This window comes from Ambystoma mexicanum, chromosome 1q (genome assembly GCF_040938575.1).
Source record: "Ambystoma mexicanum isolate Mex_15411 chromosome 1q, UKY_AmexF1_1, whole genome shotgun sequence".
Lineage (NCBI taxonomy): Eukaryota > Metazoa > Chordata > Amphibia > Caudata > Ambystomatidae > Ambystoma > Ambystoma mexicanum.
This window is the reverse complement of record NC_090922.1, coordinates 1506974593-1507000327: the sequence shown is the minus strand read 5'-3', so window position 1 is coordinate 1507000327 and position 25735 is coordinate 1506974593. Positions and strand designations below refer to the sequence as shown.

The window sequence follows — 25735 nt, the reverse complement described above, 5'->3', positions numbered from 1 at the left end:
GAGCGGCCCTTAGTTCCTTAATGTGCTGGGCAGAGATGAATCTCGAAACCGTCTATGCTAGGAGGTAATTGGAGCCATGTCTCTTGGAGGCTCAAAAGTTTAAATAGACCTATATTGATCTCTCCAGCCAGTGTTAGGTGGGTGTGTCCTCGCGTGTTCCATGACCCAATAGTGAGTTTTTGTGGAGTCGTTTTACCAGGTGTTGGTTCTTTTTTGGAGCTTATGACTGCTCCATTTGGTTGCTAGTTTCTTGTGTAACGAGCAAGCGCGGAAGGGATCCATGCCCACCTTTTTGTTTCTTTCTCATTAACTTTTTGTTGTCCTTTTATTGACAATGACAGAGTTAGAATTTTTATCTTCATCCCTTTGTCAGTATGCGAGTAAGTCGGACCAACTGGTTTTCGAGACAGATGTTTGTCCACCTCTCTGGCTTTGTCTTCATTTCCTGGGGTTCGAATTTTCTTTGGTTTTTCTCGTGTCTGATTCATTGAACTTGTGACGAGTTATTTGGGTCTTCCCCCGCTGGTCCCGGTTCGCGTTGTTTCTGTCTCTCTCTATTTTCTCTGTATCAATTGAGTCGAGTCCTCTTTCTTCGGCCGTTGTTTCACAAAGTGAATAGCCCCTCTTCTGAAGTTCCCCAGCTGCCATGAGCAGAAGGTTATTTACCTAGTGTGATGTAATCTGCAAAAAATGCTGTCAGTTCGTTGGTTATGGGCGAATCCGACCACCTTTATATCGGTGGTATGAATACGGTCTTCATTCATAATTTTGTCGAACAACCTCAACGTGGCTCTTCTGTTTAATATGTTTGTCTCTCTTGAGCCTTCTTTTTTTTCCAGTTTCAGTGTTCTCGTTGATTTACTTTTATGAGTGACTAGCGCTGATGCTTTTGTTTGGGTAAAAGATGAGGGCACGCTGGGAGTTCTTTGGTGGGATCTATTGTTATTATCAGACGATTTTGCTTCAAGGTTATCACTTTTGGTAAAGGTACGATGTCTTCTGTCATTGTGAAAGTTGGGATCTTCTTTAGTTTTCTTGTCGTTTGCGTAATATTCTCTATTTTCTCTCCCTATGGGGCGTTCTTTCGTTGCGCCTTGGATCATGAGGACTCCTAGTTGACCCACTTCTAGGACTCAGTAAGTAATGCCCACTGTGTAATGCCCAGAGTGTGCTCCTTTCTTGACTAATCCACAGTCTTTTATTGCATTTTTCATTAGTTTTTTGATGGTTTTTGTTGAGGCATTGGTGTATGATCCGGTCCGTTCTGCCTCCGGATTTGCTTTGATAAATCTTCTTCCCTGAATGACACCTTCCTTTTTTTTTGCTACAGGGCATGGAATTTCTGACAGAGTTTTCTATCGAATAGACGCTGATGTTCAATAGCTCAATTGAGTTGTCTCCTAGTTCTTCTTGGAGCGCCTCACTTCTTTGGGACGTTACGTTTTCAACGTTAGTTTTTGTTTTCTGGATTGGATCTTCGTTTACCATTCTTTGCTTTGGTGTTGATGCAATCGTTGAGATGGTTTTTATCTGTGCATGGCTTAATGGACTTTGGGTTTCAAGGGTTTTATATGGTTTAAATGCAAAGGTGTTCTTTTCTGTTATTGACCCAGGGGGTAAATGATTTTGAGTTTTTTTCGGTTCGCTCAAGTTAGGCTCTTCTAACCACTTGTCAGGTACCGAGTCAAACCACTCTTTTGCCCAGTTGTGTTCTCTCAGTATATTGAGATCATCTGTGTCCGGGTCTTCAGAGTCCCCAGAGTTAATTATTGTTGTGTTGAGGAGGTTGTTAACTCCAAACTCTGATAGGTTTAAATGCGGGCTCGGTAGTTCCGCCCTTGCTGTTACTGGGTGGATCTCAATATCAATTGTTGAGTGTGAATTTTATGGCAAATGTGCCATTTCCATTCCCTTTATTTTCTGAGTAAAGTTCAGGGAGGATTTAGGTACTTTTGCTTTGCCGGATTTTAATGGAGACAAGTGTTGGTGCAAAAAGGCTTTTTCTGGGGTTTTAGTTTTGTTTATGTCCTTAGGGACAACCCACGATGAGATCACCGCCCTCCTCTAATCCGAGAGGGCATGAGCGCAGTTTCCTAAATGCTCTTCCGGCCGGCCTGCCGAAAACAGTCCACAGGCCACGCCCTCGATATTTGCAACGTTTCCTCCCGAGGGGGGTGCCTGTGAATCTTCGCACCACCGTTCGAGCCCTCCCTCCCGACGGGGCTCCTCCACCCCCGTCCCCACCTCCGTCACCGCGAAGGCTGAGGGCTCTCCAGCGGCCACACCAAGCTGTCCCCGCTCTCCCTACCTCCTCTCGGCGCGCACGGCCACCCCTCCGATGGTCTTCCAAGCCTCCAGGCACGCAAGCCGAGCTGGAGAGGAGGGGCTCCCTTCCGAGCACGCCACACCGCCGAGGCAGGCCTGTGCTTGGCATTCAGGAGAGCCTGCAGGGCTCAGCGTTCTGCATGCCGGAACCTCGTCCAGAGGTAGGTGGTGTCTGTGAGGGGACCGCAGGGGGGGGAATTGGGGAGGGGGGTACTTTAATGTCGGCATGTCTGTTCATTTCAAATTGATGCCAGAAGATTCCGGGGAATTGGGTCTTTTCAGGGTTGTACTTGGTACTTTCTGATGAGACAAAGAGGGAGGGGGTGGGGGAGAACAAGGGTTTGAATGAGTTGAAGATGTTTTCCGATCATTCAGACGGATCTTTCACTGTGTAACGTCCGCTTCGCAGTAAGCGTCCCACTTCTTCCTGGGAGTCTTCTGGTGGAACGCACTGTTTCATTGTCTCGGACTTGGATATGGGGTGCAAGGGAGCAAGAGCATTCTCATCCTGTTTAGTCAGAATGGCTTTATTTTTAGTCGGGGCGGGCCGGGCTGGCATCCTGTCGGACTGCACCTCCACGCAGCTCTCCGCGGCCGCTACGCGGCTGGAATGGGTTTATAAGCCCTCCTTTGCCTTCAATTGATGCAGAAAAACGACTAGCTTCACAAGCTAGAAGAAAGAGTTCTCTGCCAGACTGCACCTCCACGAAGATCTCTGCCAATCCAATTTTACCTTTTCACTTGGCCTTGTAAAATAGGGTGGCCAAAAATTGGGAGACCCCAGACTGTATTTCTCCTGTGAATAAGTCACTTACAACAAAACAGCACCCTTCCAGTAGTGACCCTGCCTATCTGTCCAAACACCCCACTCTCGAGAGTCTGGTGGTCCAGGCAGCCACCGCTTCAGCCAGCAAAGTAGCGTACCTTACTATCCCTCCAGATAGGGAAGACAAGCGTGTGGTTGGGTGGGCACGCAAGGTATTTTCAGCAGGGAGTATGGCCTTAAAATCGGCAAACTCCACATGTGCCTTGGTGAAATTCTCGTACACTCTCTGGAAGTGCATCTCCATGGCGGCGGAGCATATACCAGAGGCGGAGGAAAGGGAGGGATTCCTAGCAATCGTTAGAGATGGAAAGGAAGCCATGCAAGAATCCCTTCAATCTTTTTTGGACACTGCAGACACGTCAGCAGGTCCATGGCTACTAGCAAGAGTTATGTGCAGGTGTTGCGGAAGTCTGGTTTTGCGCCACATGTACAGTCCTGTCTCCTAAGCATGCCTTTTGATGGGTCTTACCTTTTTGGCAGGAAGTCTTGACTATAGCCTTGAGGTCTGCAACCTCAAAAGCGGCTGCCAAATCTTTGGGAGCCGCTATCGGGCAACCTCAGCCTTTTCGTTCATCAGGACAATCTTGGAGGGGACGATCCTATCGTTACTACTCCCCATTTGGAAAGGCGAGAGGAATGGCCAGTCAAAAAGGCCAAAGAAAAATCCCTCGTGGTGGACGGGGTAAAAGTGCTAAGCCAGCTCCAGCGGCAGCTTCCTTGCCATCAGCAGCTGCAGGATCCGACCCAAAGCCTCTTTGAGGGCTTGCATCATGTAACACTGGTGGGGGGCAGACTCTCTCAGCATCTGCAAGTATGGCGAGCCATTACTTCAGAAGCTTGGGTTCTGGATACAGTAGCCCAAGGTTACTGCCTTCCATTCTTAACGCAGCCTCACAACAATCCACCGGGGAGACTCTCTTTGAAGTTTTCAGATCCGCTCCTACAGCAGGAGATTTTAACCCAGCTACAGAAAGGCGCTATAGAGCCTGTGCCTGTGGCGGAGAGGAACAAGGGTTGGTACTCTCCATATTCGTTGATCCCCAAAAAGGATGGAGGACTGAGACCCATCTTAGACTTGAGATGCTCGAACAAGTTCCTCAGGAAGGACAAGTTCAAGATGGTCACTCTTTCTCAGATCCTTCAGGCCCTTCAACTTCAGGATTGGTTGGTGTCATTGGACCTTCTGAACATTTATTTTCATGTGGCAATACATATCAAGCACAGAAAATACCTGAGGTTCGCTGTTGGCGGGTCGCACTATCAGTTTCGAGTCCTACCATTCGGGTTGACCTCTGCCCGAGGGTTTTCACCAAACTGATGGTGCTAGTGGCAGCGTATCTCAGGAGAGGGGGGGATCCATGTCTACCCCTACCTGGACGATTGGGTGATCAGGGCGCCTTCTCCTGAACAAGCCCTGAATCATCTAAAAGTTCCCTGCTACTCCCTTCACAGGCTGGGCTTCTCCCTCAGTTTCAAGAAGTCACAGATGACACCTTCTCAGCAGCTCCAGTACATCGGAGCGGTAATAGATAAATCTTTGGGGAAAGAGCTCACCTCCCCAAACGAGGGCTCAAGACATTCTTCAGATGGTCTCCAAATTTCAGAGTGCCCAAAATCTTCTGGCCTGCGACTTCTTGAGGTGGCTTTGCCTCATGGCATCCTGCATCTTCCTAGTGCCAGCGGCTCACCTGAGAATGAGATCCCTTCAATGGGCTTTAAAGAATCAATGGTACCAATTCTCAGGAAAGATGACAGATCTACTTCATGTTCCAAGCAGGGTTCAACAAGACCTTCTGTGATGGACCTGCGAGAACAATATTCTGAAAGAAGAACATTTTTGGCAACCATGGCCGGAGATTACAGTAGTGACGGACACCTCACTCATGGGGTGGGGAGCCCATGCCAACGATCTGACAGTCAGCGGACGTTGGTATCCATCAGATTACAAACTACACATCAACCTTTTAGAGCTGAGGGCAATCAGACTAGCGCTGAAGGCCTGTCTGCCCTCGGTCGGGTGAAGAATGTCCTGATAATGATGGACAACACTGTGGCCATGCACTACCTCAACAAAAGAGGGGGTCTAGGGTCACTGCCTCTGTGCAATTCAAGAGGAAATCTCCTTATCGGCATTTCACCTAGCCAGGGAGAAAAACACGACAGCGGACGCTCTGAGCAGGCAGAGCACAGTCTCCCACGAGTGGGAACTATCTTAGGAAGTCCTTCAAGAGAACTTTGCCCTTTGGGGAACCCCTCAAGTAGACCTGTTTGCAACCAGGATCAACCGAAAATGCGAAAGGTATTGCTGAAGGGAATTTCCTCCGAGGAGCTCTAGGGGACGCGTTCGTGGTGGATTGGGAATTCCCACTGCTATATGCATCCCCTCCGATCCCTGTCATTCCGCAAGTCATCAGGAGGTTAAGACGTTTCGGAAACCGCATGATCCTAATTGCCCCAGGTTGGGCCAGGAGAATGTGGTACCCGGACCGTCTAGACATATCCATCGGTCCTCCAATTCGTGTCCCTCAGAGAGAGAATCTTCTCTCACAAAGGAAGGGTCAGGTTCTCCGTACAGAGGTCAACACTCTCATCCTCAATACATACTTTCACAAAATGTTAGTTTAGACGCTTCCCACTCTAAGGAACTTGCCTTTGGTAAGGCAGTACTATATTCAGCACTGTAAAAAAAAAAGAAAGAAAAAAGAATTTCTACTCCCTCCTCCAAATTCTCACACTGCTTTGGGAGTCTATCTAAGATGAGGAATACGTTGGAGGGCACAATCCATTTGAAGAACAAGTTACTTACCAACTGGTATCATTCTTACGACTGGATGGTCCTCCAATGTATTCCTCATCGCCCTCCCATCCTACCCCTCTGTAGAATTTCCAATGTTGTCACTACTTCAACTCTTGCAAGGCCGAACCCTGTCGGCCTACACTGACTATCAAGACGAACATGAGGGGGAAAAACAACTGAGTCCAACGGGCGCCGCGCAAGCTACTTGTATACCTGATGACGTCACCCTCGACGGAGGCTTTCGAGGGACATCAATGCCATCACACACGGCGCCCCCTGGTGAGAAAACTTTTCCGAAGCTGGACAAGAATATCTAAGATGAGGAATATGTTGTAGGAACATCCAGTTGAAAGAATGTTACAAGTTGGTAAGTAACTAGTTCTTCTCATTCCTTCAAAAGAGTTTACTCTATAACCCTTAACCCAACCACTCACACACCCAAGTAGCCCAAGGGGTACCATCAGTCTTTTTTAGGGTCCTAAACCTCTTAAGGTACTGGGAAGGAGTTTTCCCAAAATCTAGGTATCAAAGCTTTCATACTCCAATCTTTCAAGTTCCCCACCTCCATTACAGCATCAGTTGCAACCTGGGGGACAAAAGCCAAGGAATCAACTAATTCCCTGTGAAACCCTGAATCCCATAGTTCTATTCAAAAGCACCCAACCAATCCAAAATATCAAGTTTCACATCATACATACTCACTGCTTCTTTAGGCATGTGAGGTCTCTTAGGATTGGAAGATCTAGAAGACTCTGGGATAGAAACATTTTCAAGAGACAATTTCTTCATTTCTAGAGCATGTTGCATTTCCATTTCCCTTAATTGTATGTCCTGATGTTTGGTTTCAGCTTGGATCTGTAATCTTTTGAACTCTAACTCAAGTCTCATTTTTTCAATAGACACAACTTCTGGACTCAGTGATGGACCTTGTGGGGTCCCTGTGGCTAAAGGTTGAGGCAAAGGGGCCTGTTGAGGTAAAGAGGGGCTTTTTTCCTGAGACTCTTCTGACTCTTCAACAATATTAGAGTTAGACACTCAATTATCATCCTCATTATCATTTTCCCCATTTCCTGGGATAGTAGGTGTGACAGGCCTACTACCCAGACTTTGATTATTCAACAATCTTGCAATGAGTTCATTTTTCTTTCCTTTAACAGGGAGATTCCTGACTTTACACATTTCTTTGTTGTTCTACTGTTAGAATGACCAGGGCTTCCTGCCTGAAGTTATCCATATCTGGCATGTTACAATTGCTTTTCTAGTGGAGCTTAGCCTTGTGAATGTTTTTAGTTGAACAAAAGTTAAGCAAATTCCTATTGTAACAACTCTACAATATATCATCACCGCCTGCCACCAGTGTTAGGCAAGGTTTGTATGCAGTACCCTCTGGGAACACTACAACCAACTAGGACTACAGGTGTAAGCAAAACCAACCTTTGGTATAAGTTTCTACTACACAGTTTTGGTAGAATGTTGAGCAGCCAGGCTTATCTCAAGAGGGGTCAATGTGAGCTGTAGTGGAGTTAGAGATTTACAGTTACAAGTATTCAAATAAACTCTTACACTCAAGGTTTCTTGAATAAACAATTATGAATGTATGTATCAGTTACAATAAGCCTTCTTCAGAAGGGTGCAATATAATAGTAACACTCAAATACAAATCATGAAATATACACTCTAATATCTCTAAATCAGTAAATACCCTTTTGGGATGGCCCACAGACACGACCTACACACAGGTGATTTCAATTGGTAGGGTGCTGGGGAAATTAATAAATCACTATTGCATTTAGGATCATATAGTAGTAAGTGAAAGGAAAAGATTATTTAGAAAATACAAGAAACCACAAATATTCTTAAGCAGGCACATACTTTCAGATCCCCCAATAAGAGCCATTTAGTGGAAGAGGCTAAGCCAAAGTCAATAGGCAAAAGTCTATGTAGCTGAAGCACTTCTTTGTAGGGAAGTAGAAAGTCTTTGCACAATGTTTTAGAAATCTTTGAAGAAAAGAAGAATCAAGCGTAGGCCCCTAAGCTGATTAAAATTGTGAGGGGTAGAAGATGCAAGCAACTCTACAGTGAGCGGTAAGTTCTCTCAGACTTTTTACAGTACCTTTAAAATGAAGAAATAATGCAGTAGAGGACTCCTGTTCCTGTGCGGCTCTGCTGATTCCACTGTTCCTGTGCGGCTCTGCTGATTCCACTGTTCCTGTGCGGCTCTGCTGATTCCACTGTTCCTGTGCGGCTCTGCTGATACCACTGTTCCTGTGCCTCAGTCGGGGGACTCTACTGTGTATGTTTGAAGTATATTTGTGTGGTGTTTTATATTGCTCCTTTCTGGAGAAGGCTTATTCCAACTGACTGATAATTAATAATTGTTGTATCAAGAAACCTTGTGTGTAAGAGTTGATTTTACTACTTGTCACTGTTAATCTCTGTGTAACTCCCCTACAGCTCACATTGACCCCTCTTGAGATAAGTCTGGCTGCTCCACACACTACCAACCTGTGTAGTGCAGACTTATACCAAAGTTTGGGTTTCTATTGCCAGGAGGTCAGAGTTATTGTAGTGCACCCAAAGGATAATGCATACAATATTGCCTAACACAATTTAAGGCTGAAATTCAATGTAAGTTTTGCCTTAATGACCCTGGGTGCCCGGTTGGGAATTCAGCGCAGCAGACGCTTATGTAGGCTGTGTGGTGGAGATTGTATAGAGAGACTGGAACACTTACTATTGGAATGTGAAAGTCTAACAAAGTTAAGCTGGAAATATCTGAAAGCATATAATAACATGATCAAAATAGATGACTTAGCTATGATTTGGTCTGAGTTCTTTAAAGGCTGTGATATTAATTAGATTTTTTATCTTGTCAAATTGTAGTGGAAGTGTGCTGAAATCATGATGATGTTGGATAATATTGGCCTCATTATAACTCTGGCAGGCCCTGCCGGTAAATCGACAGGCTGCCGCCGGAGATATGCATTTCTTCCGGTGCCTGGCATTGGGGAATCACCAGGACATTAAGCTCCGGCGGTCCCTAAAGCCAGGTGTTGGAAATGGAACTCCCCATTCTAGTCCCATTGGACTCGATGGAAATGGGGAGGACGGTGGAACCGGCACCATCTATAATGGTGCCGGTGCTACCGTCAAAGTCTGCGAGCACGTGCCGTCCCGCCCACCAGGACAGATCTGGCGGACGGGAGGTCCTCCGGCCTGCAAACTTGTACTATGCCGGTCCAGTAGCAACGAAGCTACCGGACTGGCAGGGTTGTAATGAGGCCCTATGATGTGATTTTATTATTATAAGATTGAGTTTCTCTTGAGTAACAATACTATTTTATAAGTCACATTTTACCAATTTGTTTTTAAAAATTGTATTGTGCAATTTGATGCATCTTTTACTGTTTATATGTTTGTATATTTACATGTTGTATATGCAAAGCTATTGCTATATGCGTATTAAATAAATAGTGACTTTGCACACCAGTGACTTGGTGTATTTACAATAGATGTGTGTATGTTGCTCTTGAGAGCAAATTGAACGTGTACTTTTTCCAATATTGTGGGTTACTGCATTTGCTTCTTCAATTTGCTAGTCTGTTCTGTTGAACACTCTTTGGTATTCCTTTTCAGAGATGCCAGAGCAGCTGCCGATCGAAGAGGAGCCTGAAGAAACTGAGGCTTGGGCTAAACCCCTTACTCAGCTCTGGCAAAACCGTCCTCCCAATTTCCAAGCCGAAAAGGAGTATAACAAGGCCATGGCCAGACTGCCACCCTATTGCTCTGTGTGCATGCTCTTCCAGACTTTCCAGCAGGTAATTTCTACTTATCTGTGCAATGATTTCTCTTGATTGCTATGCACCATGCCACTGCTTCTGGCACATGGCCACTGCTTTCTGCCCACGGTGCTGCTGCTCTTTGGCTCACACTTGTCTATCTACAAATTATTCTACACTTTCCAGTAGCTAAAGCTATATAAATGCTGCTGTTGGGGATTCTCTCTTTCTCCAGCATGGGGTCTGGCATGGACTCACATGCTCATGAATATCCCCTGTCATCCGGTTGGGAAACCTTGGTAAAAGAAAAAACATTTTCACTTTCACTTAAAACTGTATTTAGAATGGATTGTGTCCTCCAATGTATTCCTCATCTTAGATGTATTCCATCCAGCTTTAGCTTAGAAAATTTCTCGCCAGAGGGCGCAGTGCGTCGATGTCGTCGAGTCAAAGTCCCTCGAAGGCCTCCGTCGAGGTTGACGTCATTGGGTATACAAGTAGCACGCCCGGCGCCTGTTGGCCTCAGTTCCGTTTTTCTGCAGTGCGTATTGCTTCGGCATCTCGGCGCGCCTGGAGTAGTTCTGTGATGCAGTTATTCTGAAGAAATATGCAAGATGTCTTTGTCGTCGACCCCGACTACGCCGCGTTCGGGGTTCAAAAAGTGTAAATCCTGCGGTTCCAAAATGTCCATCACGGATCCGCACCGAGAATGTCTGTGGTGCCTCGGTGAAGGCCACGACATGGAGGCCTGTATGAAGTGTCAGGCATTGACAGCGAAGGCTTTGCGAGAGAGGAAGGGAAATCTACAGGTAGGTCGAAAACCCAACCGAAAAGCCTCAAGCGTCGAGTTGAGGTCCCATGAGGAGAAATCTCCTCGACGCGAAAGGCAAAAGCATTGGTCCAGGTCCCGAAGTGGTTCACACCACTCTTCGTTTTCGACGAAAAAGTACAAAAAAAGACGCCACTGGTCCCCTTCCACCTCGTCCTCGGACGAATCCCCTAAGAGAATGAAATGCCCCACAAAACATTCTTCCTCCGAAGAATGGGAAGCATTAAGAATTAAAATGGTGGAGGTTTTTGAAAAGGCTAAGCCTTGATCCGCGCCTTCCTCGGAAGCCGGCTGGGAGCATTACCGTTCAAACACTCGCGCGCCCTTGAGCCTGTGTGATCGAAGGAGAAAAGTTCGGGAACCCTCCAGGACCCAGAGCGAAAAAGATCGCTCAAGTCGAGTCGGCCGCTCGAGGTCACCGACGCTGTCTGGAACCCGACACACCTGGAAGGGCGAGCTTCGAAGAGCGCCTCGACGCCCTCGAAGCCAGTTCCGTCGACTACTATTTCATCTACACCCTTGTCGACCCCGAAACCCTCAGTGCCGAATGTTTCAAAGGCTCCAATTCAGCCAGAAAGTGTCACAATAGCAGCAAAGGAAAAAGCTGCAAAGACTGTAAAGCTTCAGTCTCTACTGCAACACCTCCTCCAGAAAAAATGTATAAACCGCTACCAAGGAAAGAATATTTTAAATCCTTAAATTCAATTTTTGAAGAACAAGAGAGGTATGAGGAGGAGACTGGGTATGTTCCTAGAGTATGGCCACCCGAATGTCCCAGAATGCCTGATTTCTGAGGAAAGCAGAATGAGAGATCTGGTGGGAACCTTGCATAATGCAAGTGGAATTGATACTTCACCTGAGACAGATTTTGGCAGGCCAGATCCAGGGGAACATGCCAGTCCCTCATACAGACAGCTGATGACAAAGGTGGTCGATTATTTAGGATGGGATAGACCACCAACTCAGTTCATCCAGGATGATCTGACTGATATATTGGATCATGGCCCCACCGAAGATCCTTTCATGTAGCCTTACAAAATAGGTTGGCCAAAAATTGGGAGACTCCAGACTCCATTCGTCCTGTGAATAAGTCCCTCACTTCAAAATACCGCCCTTCCAGTAGCGACCCCGGCTATCTGTCCAAACACCCTGCTCCCGAGTCTGGTGGCCCAGGCAGCCACAGCTTCAAATAAAGGGGCGTACCCTTCCATCCCTCCACATGTGCATTGGCAAAGTTTTCGTACACTCTTTGGGAGTGCATTGCAATGGCGGCGGAGCACATACCAGAAGGGGAAGAAAGGGAAGGATTCCTAGCCATTGTTAGAGATGGAAAGGAGGCCATGCAGGAATTCCTTCAGTCTGGATTGGACACTGCAGATAGTGTGAGCAGGTCCATGGCCACTAGCACGGTAATGCACAGATTTGCGTGGTTGCGAAAGTCGGGTTTCGATCCAGATGTGCAAAACCGTCTTTTGAACATGCCCTTTGACGGGTCTCACCTTTTTGACAACAAGGCTGACGAGAGCCTTAAGAGGTTACAGACCTCAAAAGCGGCTGCAAAATCTTTAGGAGCTGCTATTAGGCAACCTCAGCCTTTTCGTGCATCAGGAAAATCTTGGAGGGGACGATGCTATCGTTACTACTCCTCATATGGAAAGGTGAGAGGAATGGCCAGTCAAAGAGGCCAGAAGAAAGCCACTCGTGGTGGGCGAGGAAAATGTGCAAAGCCAGCCCCAGCTGCAGCCTCTTTAACATCAGCGGCCGCAGCAACCCCCACAAAACCACTTTGAGGACTTGCATCACAAGACACCTGTGGGAGGAAGGCTGTCGCAGCATCTGCAAGAATGGTGAGCCATTACTTTAGATGTTTGGGCTCTAGAAATAATAGCCCAAGGTTACTGCCTCCCTTTTCTAACGCAACCTCAAAGCAATCCACCAGGGAGACACACTTTGAAGTTTCCAGACCTGCTCCTACAGCAGGAAGTTTTAACCCTGCTGCAGAAAGCTGCTATAGAACCATTACCTGTAGCGGAGAGGAACACGGGATGGTACTCCACATATTTTTTATTCCCAAAAAGGACGGCGGACTGAGACCCATCTTGGACTTAAGATGCTCCTCAGGAAGGACAAGTTCAAGATGGTCACTCTTTCTCAAATCCTTCAGGCCCTTCAACTTCAGGATTGGTTGGTGTTATTGGACCTCCAGGATGCTTATTTTCATGTGCCAATCCATCTCTGTTAGGGAGAATTCTCATTTATGGCTAATTTCCCTTACCTAGTGAGTCCCTCAGCAGCTTTCCTGGATTTCTGGGGTTTATTTTTTCCACCTGGTAAGAGTGTGAGCCTTTTTTCCCACTCTTACATGTGTTATGCCATGTGTATTTCTACTGTTTGTGTGATCTTGGACTCTGGAGCTACACCACTCCACGAGCCCCACTTTTGTGTGTGTTACACAGCACCTTCCGTGCAGTGACAAAGGGTTGTCTTTGAGACTTCCCTCTGACTCCATTTTTCTGGGGCTGACTACTGTCCCCCAGAAACCAGTAAAGTTGCCATTTACTTTATGTAGTCAGGTAAAACTATAGACCAGTACACCCCATCTTACATGGAGTATTGGAAAGGGTTAGTTCCTATCCTTTTGTCTGTGCCTCTCTGAGCTTTATTTTGCTCTCTTAACACTAAGACTTGGCTGGTGGCCGTGGTATCTACCTTAACTTTTTTACCGCGATTATACTATATAAACGTGGTACTGTTTTAGGCTATTATATTAGCCTCGAACTTACACCCGCTTGACCAAAATCTTTTTATTTCGGCTCGGGTTGGGTTTTATCACCATTTCTTTTTGTTAAAGTCCTTCTTGTGTTTTACTTTGCGTGGCAAACCAGGTGTGCCTTCTTTGTTCACCGACCTTTGGCGGGCTTCTGGCCAGAAGCCCTCCTTTGGCGTCTGGGTGTCTAGGTGGGCTGAGTGTGAGGGAGGGGTGTATTCACCCCCTGCACAGGGTCTCCTTGGAGACCCAAGTCACACTTTGTCTTAATTGGCTGAAATGGTTGTCCGGGCCGGACAACCCCCCTGCTGAGTGATTGACAGCCAGGCTGTGTGAATAGTGGATTTTGGCATAAAAGGCAGGACTCTTGAAGTGGAAGTCAGAGTCGCCACTGGAACTGCAAAAAACCGAAGAAGACGACGGCTGCTGCTACTCCCGAGTCCTGGTGAAGCCCTGCTGCAGTCCTGAGCTATCTACCCTTCAACGCCAAGAGAAGATCCATTCCGGAGTCTTCTTCAATTGAGCCCGGTGGGATCAACCAGCTCACCTTCCACAGGCAGAGGATCCTCTTCTTGGTCAATCGCTGCACACAGCTGTACTTGTCCGGATAGCCATCTGAAGAGGCTGACAAGGTCGCTAGACAAGTCCGATCTATGAAAGCCTGTTCAAAACAGATTCATCCCTGTTCCTCTAAAACCATCAAGGACCACATTGACACCCTTGCTCCAGCACTTGCTAATTTTTGCAACCACTCCTTTGCCTCTGGATCCTTCCCCTCCCCTCTGAAGCTCTCCTTTGTGCATTCTCTTCTCAAGAAACCCACAGCTGATCCTTCTTGTCCAGCTAACTATCGCCCAATTTCCATTACTCCCTTTCTTGGCAAACTCCTGGAAAAGTTGGCCATCTCTCAGCTTAACCTTCATTCCAATTGTGTTGGCTGTCTCCATGACCACCAGTCTGGCTTCAGAGCTGCCAGAAGCACAGAAACTGCTCTCCTGAACATCCGTGAAGATCTGCTCTCCAACCTTGACTCTAACATTCCCTCTGTCCTCATCCTCCTCGATCTCTCTTCTGACTTCGACACGGTCAACCATACCATCTCTCTCGCCCACTGCATTGCCAATTTCTGCTCAAATTTCCAGTGCTAGGCTGACGACACTAAACTCATTTTCAGGCTGTCCTCTGCCACCTCCTCTCCCATCTCTGATTGCCTAACTACCATTCAAGATTGGTGTGCCGCCAATGGCCTTTGTCTGAATGCCAGCAAGACGGAGATCCTCCTCATCGGCACACCTTCACCATCCTTTCCCCTCACTCTCTTGCCGGCCTCCCTTGGCCCTTCTCCTACCCCTGCCTGCGAGGCTAAGAACCTCCACTGCACCTACTCATGGTATCCCAAGCTCTGATTCTCTCTAGCTTGGACTATTGTAACAGCCTCTTTCTAAATCTACCTGCCTCTACTCTCCGCCCTCTGCAACTAATCCAGAACAGGACTGCGAGACTTGTCCTTGGCCTCAAGCCTTGGGATCGTATCTCTCCAGCTCTGAAATCTCTCCACTGGCTCCCAGTGGATGCAAGGATTTAATTCAAAACCCTCTGCATTGTCCACAAGGCTTTCTGGGGACTTGGTCCAAAATACCTTCAGCTATCCCTCCACAAATACCTCCCCTCTCAAGCTCTTCGCTCCTCTACCTCCAACACCCTCAGGGTCCGTCGTTTTTCAAAGAAACGAGCTGAAGGTAGATCTGTCTTCGGCTGGGGCCTCCCTCTGGAACAGCCTCTCTGCCACTCTAAAACTTGAGGAGAACCATCTCCGGTTCCGGAAGCACCTCAAGACCTTCCTCTTTTCTTCTGCCTTCGCTCCCCCTTTTTTATTTATTGTTATTCATCTGTTTCTCCTCGGCTTCGCACTTTCCACTTCTCCCCCCTTTCCATGCACTTTTCCCCTCCCCCCTCTCCCATGCACTTGCGCGTTCTCAATGTCACTGGGCCTAGTAAGATCGCTGTTTTGTTCTCCCCTGTTCCCCTTCCTTGGCTTGTCGCGCTCTGAAAAACTTGTGTACGAGCGCGATAGAAATAAAATATCAATCAATCAATCAAAAAGAGACTCTCCTGTTTTAAATGAGCGCACCTTTTATTCACCGTTGCTTTTGTTGCTGCTGGCTTCAGTGGGTAGTGCAGATCGCTCCAGACGTCCTCTTTCTTGTCCCCACGACTGAAGCGTCAGGAACACTGAGTCTGCAGGAACTACCAGGAACAACTGCTGTGGCACCATATCTTCTTCATACGAATAAGGTACTGTGTCCGACTTCGAGGAACTAGGGTGAACCCCTTTCTCCTCACCAAAGGCTTGTCCTTATCTTCCTTCCCTCTTATAACTTTTGCTTCACCTTTTGACAATATCTAAGTACTCCTGGCAATCTCGAAACGTGAACTGTTCTAACCCTGTGATCTTCGACAACAGGACCTCTGTCCCATTGACACTGGCGCAGGCCTATTGACTTTTATCTACGTTTTACAAAGTGTCTCTCGATTCTATCTGCCTTGACAAAAGTATTGCCTATGATTTTTATCCCCAACTCTCTTGTGTTAATTCATGTGATAAGTGTGTTTGACTACGGTAACATTTCTGCTCGCGGGTACGCTTCTCTTTCGTAAGACCGTGTCATTACTGTCAAAAGGTGATCGTGTGATAACCCCCGGTAACGTCTTTGTTTCACAACACCGGTCTGTCAAATCCAAAGGTACTTAACTTGAATTGTTCTGCACAAGGGGAATTGGTGGTGTGTAGTGTTTTTGAAGTGTGGTTTTAATTTAATAGAAGTGAAGTGTTTTGTGAACAGAAATAAATGTACTTATACTTTTTAACCAGAAACCTTGCGTCAGTGTTTGCTTGAGTCACAGTGATTGTAGTCCTTTGTGTAATCTCCACTACTGCTCATTTGCTCTTGAGATAAGCCTGGCTGCTCCGCTTCTGCTACCACTCTGTGTAGTACGGGCTTGTACCAAAGGTGAGATTGTACTACCACCTGTAGTCTTAATCTTGTGTAGTGGTCCCTAAGGGCACTGCCCAGGAATCTGCCTAACACTCTCAAGCACAGAAAATACCTGAGGTTCGTAGTTGGCGACTCGTACTATCAGTTACGAGTCCTGCCATTCGGGTTGACCTCCGCCCTGAGGGTCTTCACCAAGTTAATGGTAGTGGTGGAGTGGTGGCAGCGCACCTCAGGAGAGGGGGGGGATTCACATCTATCCCTACATGGACGATTGGTTGATCAGGGCACGTTCTGCCGAACAAGCCCTGGATCATCTGAAAGTCACCTGTCACTTCCTCCACAGACTGGGCTTCTCCCTCAATTTCGAGAAGTCACAAATGACACCTATCCAACAGCCTCAGTACATAGGGGCTGTATTGGACACATCCTTGGGAAAGAGCTTGCCTCCGAAGTCGAGGGCTCAAGACATTCTTCAGATGGTTTCCAAATTCCAAAATGCCCAAAATTTCCAGGCCTACGACTTCTTGAGGTTGCTTGGCCTCATGGCATCCTGCATTTTCCTAGTACCAGAAGCACGCCTGGGGATGAGATCCCTTCAATGGGCTCTAAAAACTCAACAGTCCCAGTTCTCAGGTCAAATGACGGATCTCCTTCAGATTCCGACAAGGTTCGGCAGGATCTTCTGTGGTGAACTTGCACAGAGAACATCCTAAAAGGAGAACATTTTTGGCAACCATGGCCGGAGATTGCAGTAGTGACGGACGCCTCACTCATGGGGTGGGGAGCTCATGCCAAAGATCTGACAATAAGCGTTTGTTGGTCTCCATCGGAGTCCAAACTATACATCAACCTTTTAGAGCTGAAAGCAATCAGACTAGCGCTGAAGGCTTTTCTGCCATCTGTCAGAGGAAAACATTTCACTAACTCTGTGCACAGAGGCAATGCGGCTCTGGTATTGGGCAATTCAAGAAGGAATCTCCTTAACGGCAGTTCATCTAGCCGGGGAGGAGAATATGACGGCGGATGCTCTGAGCAGGCAGAGTACGGAACTACCTCAGGAAGTCCTTCAGGAGATCTTAACCCTTTGGGGAACCCCTCAAGTAGACTTGTTTGCGACCGGAATCAACCGGAAGTGCGAAAAGCATTGCTCAATGGAATTTCCCCTGGGAGGAGCCCTTGCGGACGCGTTTGTGGTGGAGTGGTACTCCCCACTGCTATACACGTTCCCTCCGATTCCCGTCATTCCTCAAGTCATTAGGAGATTGAGACAGTTCGGAAACGCCATGATCCTAATTGCCCCGGATTCGGCCAGGAGAATGTGGTACCCGGACCTTCTAGACATGTCCATCTGCCCTCCGTTACTTCTTCCACAGAGAGAGGACCTTCTCTCACAAATGGAGGGCCAGGTTCTCCATCCAGAGGTCAGGACTCTTAACCTTCATGCTTGGTATCTGAAAGGCTGAGATACAAGGATTGGGACCTTCCAGATGACGTCATGGGCGTGTTGCTTTCGGCAAGAAGGCCAGCAACAAAATCTCTCTACCGTTGCCGCTGGAAGAGGTTTTGCAACTGGTGCAGGGAAAAGAATGTTGATCCCTTTCTGTGTTCTATCCCAGAAGTGTTGTCTTTCCTGTTGTCCCTAGCACATAGAGGCCTCAATTTTGGGACCATTAAAGGTTATCTTGCAGCGCTTTCCATTTTCAAGCGCTCTTCGGAAGAATGTTCCTACTTTAAAATTCCTTTGATAATACAATTCTTAAAGGGACTCACCAATGTGTTCCCTACTTCTTCTTTCCAAGTCCCAGTTAGGGACCTTAATGTGGTTATAAAGTTTTTAATGTGTGCCCCTTTTGAACCCTTGCACACTTGTCCATTAAGATTACTAACGTTGTAAACCGTTTCCTTAGTTGCTTTAACGTCTGCACGAAGAGTGAGCGAATTGCAGGCACGGTCTTCTGGGCCACCCTATACTGTGTTCAACAGGGACAGAGTTGTATTAAGGGTTAAACCCTCATTCTTACCTAAAGTTGTGTCTGATTTCCATTTAAATCTGAACATTTTTCTGCCCGTGTTCTATCCTCCACCTCATCCCTGTAAGGAGGAGAAAAGATTGCACAGGCTGGTCCCGAGAAGAGCTCTAAGCTTTTACATTTCTAGGCTCTCCAAGCTTAGAGTGGATAATCAACTTTTCATTGGCTACACCGGAAGGAAATTGGGTCAAATGGTGTTAAAACAAACCCTATCACGTTGGATTGTGCTTTGCATTTCAGAATGCTACAGATTTGCGGGCAAAGATCCACCAGAAGGCTTGAGGGTCCATTCTACCAGAGGCATAGCCTCATCGACAGCCCTTCAAAAAGGTGTTCCCATGAAATCTATTTGTGAAGCAGCAACTTGGCCATCGCTGCACACTTTTTCTAAATTCTATAGTCTGGATGCATCGCACTCTAAAGAGCTTGCTTTTGGTAAAGCAGTGTTATATTCAGCTATATAATATTAAAAATCTACTCCATCCTCCAGTGAGCTTTCTACACTGTTTTGGGAGTCTATCTAAGATGAGCAATACGTTGGAGCACACAATCCATTTGAAGAACAAGTTACTTACCAACATCGCCCTCCCATCCTACCCCTCTGTAGATTTTCCGGTGTTATTACCACTTCAACTCTCGTAAGGCTGACACCTGGCTACCTACACTATGTATACAGCAGAGCAAGAGGGGAAAACCAGAACTGAGGCCAACGGGTGCCGCGCGAAGCTACTTCTATACCCGATGACGTCACCCTCAACGGGGGACTTCGACTCAACTACATCGACGCACGGCACCCTCTGCCGAGAAAAAATTTCCGAAGCAGCTAAAGGTGGATGGAATACATCTAAGATGAGGAATACGTTGGAAAGAACGTTACCAGTTGGTAAGTAACTTGTTCTTCTCCTCTAAACCAATCACTGTCCTCTGACAGTGTTCTCCCTAAACCCCGCCTCTGGCAGCCATCTTCAGATGTTTACTGCACGCTTCAGTGTTGGAAGTCCTTAGTTGCTCTCCGAGCTAGTTGTATGTTGTTTCTTTTTCGATTGAAAAGTTACATTTTTGTTTTCTTTTCTTCGTCTGCCGACAGCAGGGACCTGTTGTTGGTGAAGTTCTGCGCCCATCCGCGCCCCTCAAGGGCGAAGATTTAGAAGGCCTACATCGAGCCCCCGACCATAACATAGGAGGTGGAGGGACGGTCCCTATTCAGGCCCTGCACCAAATGCGGCTATGGAATGTGTTTGTGGAGGATAAGCACCTACAATGCCTCTACAGCCTGCATCTGAATCATAAGGAAATAGAGTGCGAGATATGCCTCGGTTTCTCTAAGAAAACGACGGACAGGCATTGTAGGCTGGCAGCATGGCTTAACACGAACAAGTCCTCTGATCTGTGCTCCGAGCAGGGTCATATCTCGTCCGGGACCGGACTGTCCGAGATCTGGTCTTCTAAGTCCTTTGAGGGCGCCTCATTCGTGGGGACCCAAGATAAGGCCAAGATCTGCAAGTCCGAGTCCACCGGGTTTGCCGCTGAAGCGGGTCCCAAAGTGGATAGGGTACGATCAGCAGCACCTTCTGTCTCCATTGCCAGCCTACCATCAAGCTCCTCTTCAAAAAGGAAGTCATCTACCCCGGCTCAGCTACGGGAGAAATCCGAGAAGCTGTGGACAGAGGAGAAAAAAGCAGCGCAGACCAAGCAGGTTCAACCGGCACAAGCAAAGGCCTCGTCGGTGACTCCGTCCACTGCTACTACGACCACGGCAGCTACAGGTGCTGATCCTTCGAGGGTAGCTCCCACAGCTCAGAAAGTGTCCCTGCCCCCAAGGCATGACACCACTGCAGCAGAGACTGTGTCAATGTCTGCAGGCACGCCGGAAGGGCTGAAACCGGCCCAGGTCCCGGTTCAAAACCCTCAGGGAGGAATAACATGGTGGGGGGTGGGAGGTAGCGAGGAGGCCCTGAAACAGCCCTGCCAGGTCATCGCCAAAACTATGGAGGTCTCGTCCACGGACGACTAAGATCAAGAGTACTTGCATATGGTCCAGGAGGACGACCGGGACGAGTGCGCAGGGCTTAGTTTTCCTGTTCTGCCTTCTTACCCGAGGGACATTTCCTTGGATATTCGATCGACTCTACACACCTTGGTGTCAGAGATCCAGATGAGAATGCCTTTGGCGCCGGTACCTGTGGTCGCCCAGGTCCCCAATCACCAGGTCCCCAATCACCCTCTGCTGAAGAATAGGAAGCGTCATCTGACGCCCACATATCAACCTCCTCCCCCATATCAACCTCCTCCACCACCAGGCTGTCTGTACAAGGTGGAGAACCCTTCCCGATCTTCAGCGCAAGAATCCTACAGAGGCCGCTTCCAGGCCTACAGTAGCAGAGGGCAGCGTTGCCGTAGCCCACAAGGCAGGACGCCGGCGGCCATGCAAGCCTGATCCAGCCAATGATGTCGGGTCCCATCATTTACTCCGGTGGGAGGCCGGCTGACGCGGTTTCGTCTGTGAGTGGAGAAAGATCACCACCGACAAATGGGTGCTGGACACTCTCATCCATGGATACCCTTTGGAGTTCCAACGCAGGTGTCCGCGAATCCCTCCGGTTTCCCGTCAGGAGCAGCACATCCCTCAGCTTCTGGAAGAGGTACGAGCCATGCTATGGAAAGAGGGCAATAGAGCTAGTTCCCCAACGTCTCTGGGGCTCTGGCGTCTATTGCAGATACTTTCTAATCAGAAAGAAGACACAGGACTGGAGACCCATCCTGGACCTACGACGTCTGAACAAATACTTTAAAGTGGCAAAAATTCAGGATGGTCACGTTGCAGCACGTGCTCGGCCAACTGAAAAAAGGACACTTCTTGACGTCGTTGAACCTGGAGGATGCCTATTTCCACGCTCTCATTCACAAGAAACATTGGAAATGTCTTACATTCGTGGTGGAGGGACAGCACTACCAGTTCAAGGCCCTACCATTTGGCTTGAAGTCGGTCCCAAGAGTGTTCACGAAATGCCTGGCACCAGTGTTGGCACATCTACGTCTACAGGGCATACACGTATACCCGTAACTGGACGTCTGGCGAACGCGCGCACTCACGGGAGCTGGCCGACCAACCCACAGAGACGACCGTCCAAATATGGACGGATCTGGGATTCTCTGTCAACTATCCGAAGTCCTGCTTAACACCATCGCAGAAGGCTTTGTTCCTAAATCCCAGACTCAATATGGTGTCTTTCCTGGCGTTGTCCTCTGGTGTGAAGCTAGCAGGCATTCAAGGAAAGGTGCAACTGCTGTCGTCGACTAAGACGGCCATGGTCCGGGCCATCAAGTCATTACTGGGCATGATGTCGTCCTTCATCTACCTTGTTCGTCTCTGCAGGTTGTCGATACGAACCTGACAGGTATTTCTGGATGCCTGTTGGATTCAGTTGTCCGGAAGCTTCACAGACAAGATCCAATTCAACGAAGAGTTCCGGCGGGGGATCGAGCGGTGGGGTGTCCGCTCAAACTACGCCCAAGGCACAGGATTTTAAAAACCCATACCAGGAGGCAGTCACTACGGACACCTCCCTGGAAGGTTGGGCAGCGCACACCAGACGTCTGCACGCCAGAGGCCTGTTGCTGCCAGAGGAAAAAGATCTGCATATCAACATTCTGGAACTGCAGGGAGTGCTCTGGGCCCTCAAGTCGTTCCTACCGTCTCTGAAAGGCAAGGTGGTGAGGATGTTCATGGACCACACCACACCATGTTCTACATCGGGAAACAAGGGGGCACTCGATCCCCCACGCTGTCAAGGGAAGTGCCCTGGGCCGTTGGACAGGGGTTGTTCCGTGTCTCTCTTCACCTGGCGGGAGTCAACAACACCATCGCAGACTCCCTCAGCAGGGAATTGCGATCCTGCCACAGGTGGACCAGTGGTTCCGTATCTTCTCACCAGAGAGTGAGGCGCACTCCTTCATCAGGACCCAGGATCGCTGAACCTGAGGGCTTAGCTCCTGCAGCCCTAGAGTTCGGAGGTCATGAGTTGCCAGTGGATTGCAGGGAGGTCCTCGCCAAAGCCATGGCGTCATCGACCTTAAAATGCTATGTCATAAGTGGAAGCGTTTTGTTGTGTGGTGCCGGTTGCAGACTTTTACCCCTCTGAGGATCGCGGCTCCACAGATCCTACCATATTCTCTATCCTTGGCAAAGGCTCGTCTGGCGCACGTCTCCATTAAGGTGCATCTGGCGGGTATCTCCTGCTACACCAGATCCCCAGGAAGATCCTCGCTTTGGTCCCACGGACTCATCAAAGAGTTTCTGGACTTTTCCGATCTTTCCCGCTGGTGAAGGCGCCTGCCCCGGCATGGGAATTCAACATGGTTCTGACAAGGCTCATGGGTGCCCCCTTCGAGCCTATGCATCAGGCTCTGCTCAAGTTTATCTCGTGGAAGATGGCTTTCCTTGTGGCCATCACCTCTGCCAGACATGTAGGTGAGACCCCGGCCCTATCCTGCATGCAGCCATATCTGACTTTCCACGAATCAAGGGTGGTACTGCGTACGCACCCCTCTTTCATGCCGAAGGTTCTGTCGGAATCCCACATCAACAAGCCTTTGATGTTACCCGTTTTCTTCCCAAAACCTTTGTCACCGGCGGAAAGGGCCTTGCACTCGCTGGATGCTACTCGTGTCCTGAAGTTCTACGTGACACGCACAAAGAGTTTTTGGAAGACTTCTCAACTGTTCGTGAACTTTGGTCATGTGAACCATGGGAAGGCCTTGTCCAAGGCTTCCATCTCAAAGTGGCTCTCCGGCTGCATCACGCACTGTCATTGGTTGGCGAACCAACCGATGCCCGGCCGTCCGAGAGCCCACTCCACTAGAGCGATCGCCCCGATGACGGCATTCCTCTCTGGTGTGCCCCCCGCTGGACATCTTCTGGGCTGCCACGTGGAGGTCCACGCGCCCTTCACGAAGTTCTACTGGGCGACAGGGATTCCATGGAGTAGTCCAGAGTAGGCCAAGTAGTGCTACTCAACCTGTTCCGGAGATGAGTGATGTGCTTCAGTTGAACCTTGCCACCTCCCATGGTTAGGTAATGTTGTACTTCTAATTGTTCGTTATTCATGAGCATGTGAATCCATGCCAGACCCAGGCTGGAGAACAATTGTTACTAGTAAGTAACTTACACCGTACTTGCTGTCACTGTGTTGTCAACTTCATAGCTCTGTGGGCACGCTCGTCATTATGTGCATGTTTTCACTGTCGGCACATTTGCTGTTTTGTTTGTCTGCTTTTTCTGTTTGGTGTGCCCAATCTTGGTGTGCTTGGTCTGGAGCGCTTGGTCCCAATGTCACTACTCTGTACCGATTCATGTGGATCTTTGTACCTCTGTCACTGTTTAGTTTACCAGCTGTTGCAGTGTTTTTCCTGCAGTTGCTGCTCTGTGCCCTCTTAAATGTATCCCATTATTTCTGTGCTGTGTACATGCAGTTTTAAATCTTTGCCCCTTTGCTTTGCTCCTTCTATTCTACGTTTTTAGCATATAATGTCTTACTGCTTTATTTGCATGCGGCACCAGGCTTTCCACCAGGTAAATGCTAATTGCTGGGAGTGCATGATTTTCCTGCTCCGCGGGTCCTCCTTTCGTGACATTATAATTGGGAATCCATTACTGCCTGATTGCTGCAGGGGCCTTTCTGCATGTAGACATGCTAGATTTCTGTAGTCACAGTGCACTCTTCTTCTGTAAACAAGTGTTTAGTACAAGGTGTGGGGAGAAGTGGAGTGAGGACAATATTTGGTATTGCCCGAGTTCGTTTTGGAATGCCTTGTAGAGACTGGTGTTGTGTGCATGCTGCTACTGCTCGGGCTACATGCTACCTTTGAAACCCCAACAGTCCATTCTGCCACACGTGGACAAGCTGTCATGACAATTTCCACTGTGTGTAAAGTGTCTCCCTTTCAATTTTGTGGATCACTGATACCGGACCATTTTGTTGTCCTGATTTTCTTTTGTTGCTGAGATTTACTGCTCTACTTGCAGGGTGCTCTCATGGTGTCTGCCTTGCAGATTACCCAAAGCTCCTAGAGGGTTTGATAGCATATGTAAAATGCCTGTCCTCTATCCTCAGACGGAGTGTGCAGGCCAAAATATCAAAAGCGAGCCAAGCACTAGTGAGATGCGCATCCGGACCAAGCCCCTGATCCCGGAGATGTGCTTCACCACAACAGGCTGGAGTACTGACGTGAACCTCACCACTCCGTACCTCGAGGAAGATGGCACCAGCACCCTTGTCACCTGCAGGAAATGCTGTGTCTGTGTTCATTCTAGTAAGTGTTCATGTGCCTCTCTGGACCTCTGATCCTCAAGGTTTGTCTTTGTATACTTCTGGCTCATCTTTCTGCTTCAAAATAAATACCAGGTACACATCCAGCAGCACCACAAACTTAGCCTAAATGCTTTATATATATTTCTGATGTTTGTTAATCTGCTTAGAATCACATGCTGTGCATAGGTCCGACATCCAGTGGTCACTGCGGAGTATTGCATTTTGTTTTTCGTAGTCGAAAAGGGGACATCGACAAGGCGTGTCTGTAACACTATCCCTATAGTGACGTGTGTTGTACCCACAATCCCTCACGCGTCGAGGTCCCACAAATTGTTTTTTTCCGCCCAGCTACTGGTCGCCTTTATGCGGAGCTCCTCGAGAGACATTGGCAAATAATGTCTTCGACCTTTGGTCGTTTGTTATTAATATCAATAACGTAGATCCCTCCCTCGACGCAGAGCTGTTTCTCCGCCGAGCAAGATCTTCGACGGAAGGACGAGCGGAGGGGATCCTTTGGCGCTGCCGAACATGTGGCCTGGCCTCACCGGCCATACACAGTAGGGAGAGTTGGGTTGTGTGGTCTTTCTTTCTCTTTAAGAATGCCTTTCTCTTTCCCCTCCCTCTCTTTCGAGGTCGTAGTCACACTTTTTGCCCTCAGCTATGCAGAGGACGCCATTTAGGTTTTGCACGCTTTGCAAGGGTAAATATACCTGGAAGGATAAGCACAAACTGTGCAACTGTTGCTTACCCCTCGATCACCAGGAGGACGGCTGTGCGGCCTGTAAATTACTGAAGCCCAAAACTCTAAAAGACCGCAGGGTCAAAAGGTGGGCGGCCTACGCTATGTCTAGGCCTGACTCCTCGCCCGCTGCCGCCGAATATGACAAAGACAGTGATTACACGGCCCCCGTAACGGAGGTTGTAGACCTCTCAAAGGAGCGTTCAAGCCCGGCTCACGCCCAGGCTCTGGGGATGAACACCCCGGCGACAAGGACGCACACGGAAAAACACCAAAGCACATACCCCCCGGCACGCATTCGTTGAAGATGAAGGCAGCCATAGCGCCAACGGGGGC

The 25735-nt window shown here is 48.3% G+C and overlaps 1 protein-coding gene across 1 annotated transcript in view; it reads left to right on the top strand.

The window, feature by feature from the left end:
* The window catches only part of KDM4A (lysine demethylase 4A), a 1237605-nt gene that overhangs the window by 731862 nt on the left and 480008 nt on the right, over positions 1-25735 (top strand). Inside the window, exons 14-15 of the mRNA XM_069642410.1 lie at positions 9585-9766; positions 24463-24661. Of these exons, the coding sequence (XP_069498511.1) occupies positions 9585-9766; positions 24463-24661 (381 nt within the window). The remainder of the gene's footprint in view (positions 1-9584; positions 9767-24462; positions 24662-25735) is intronic.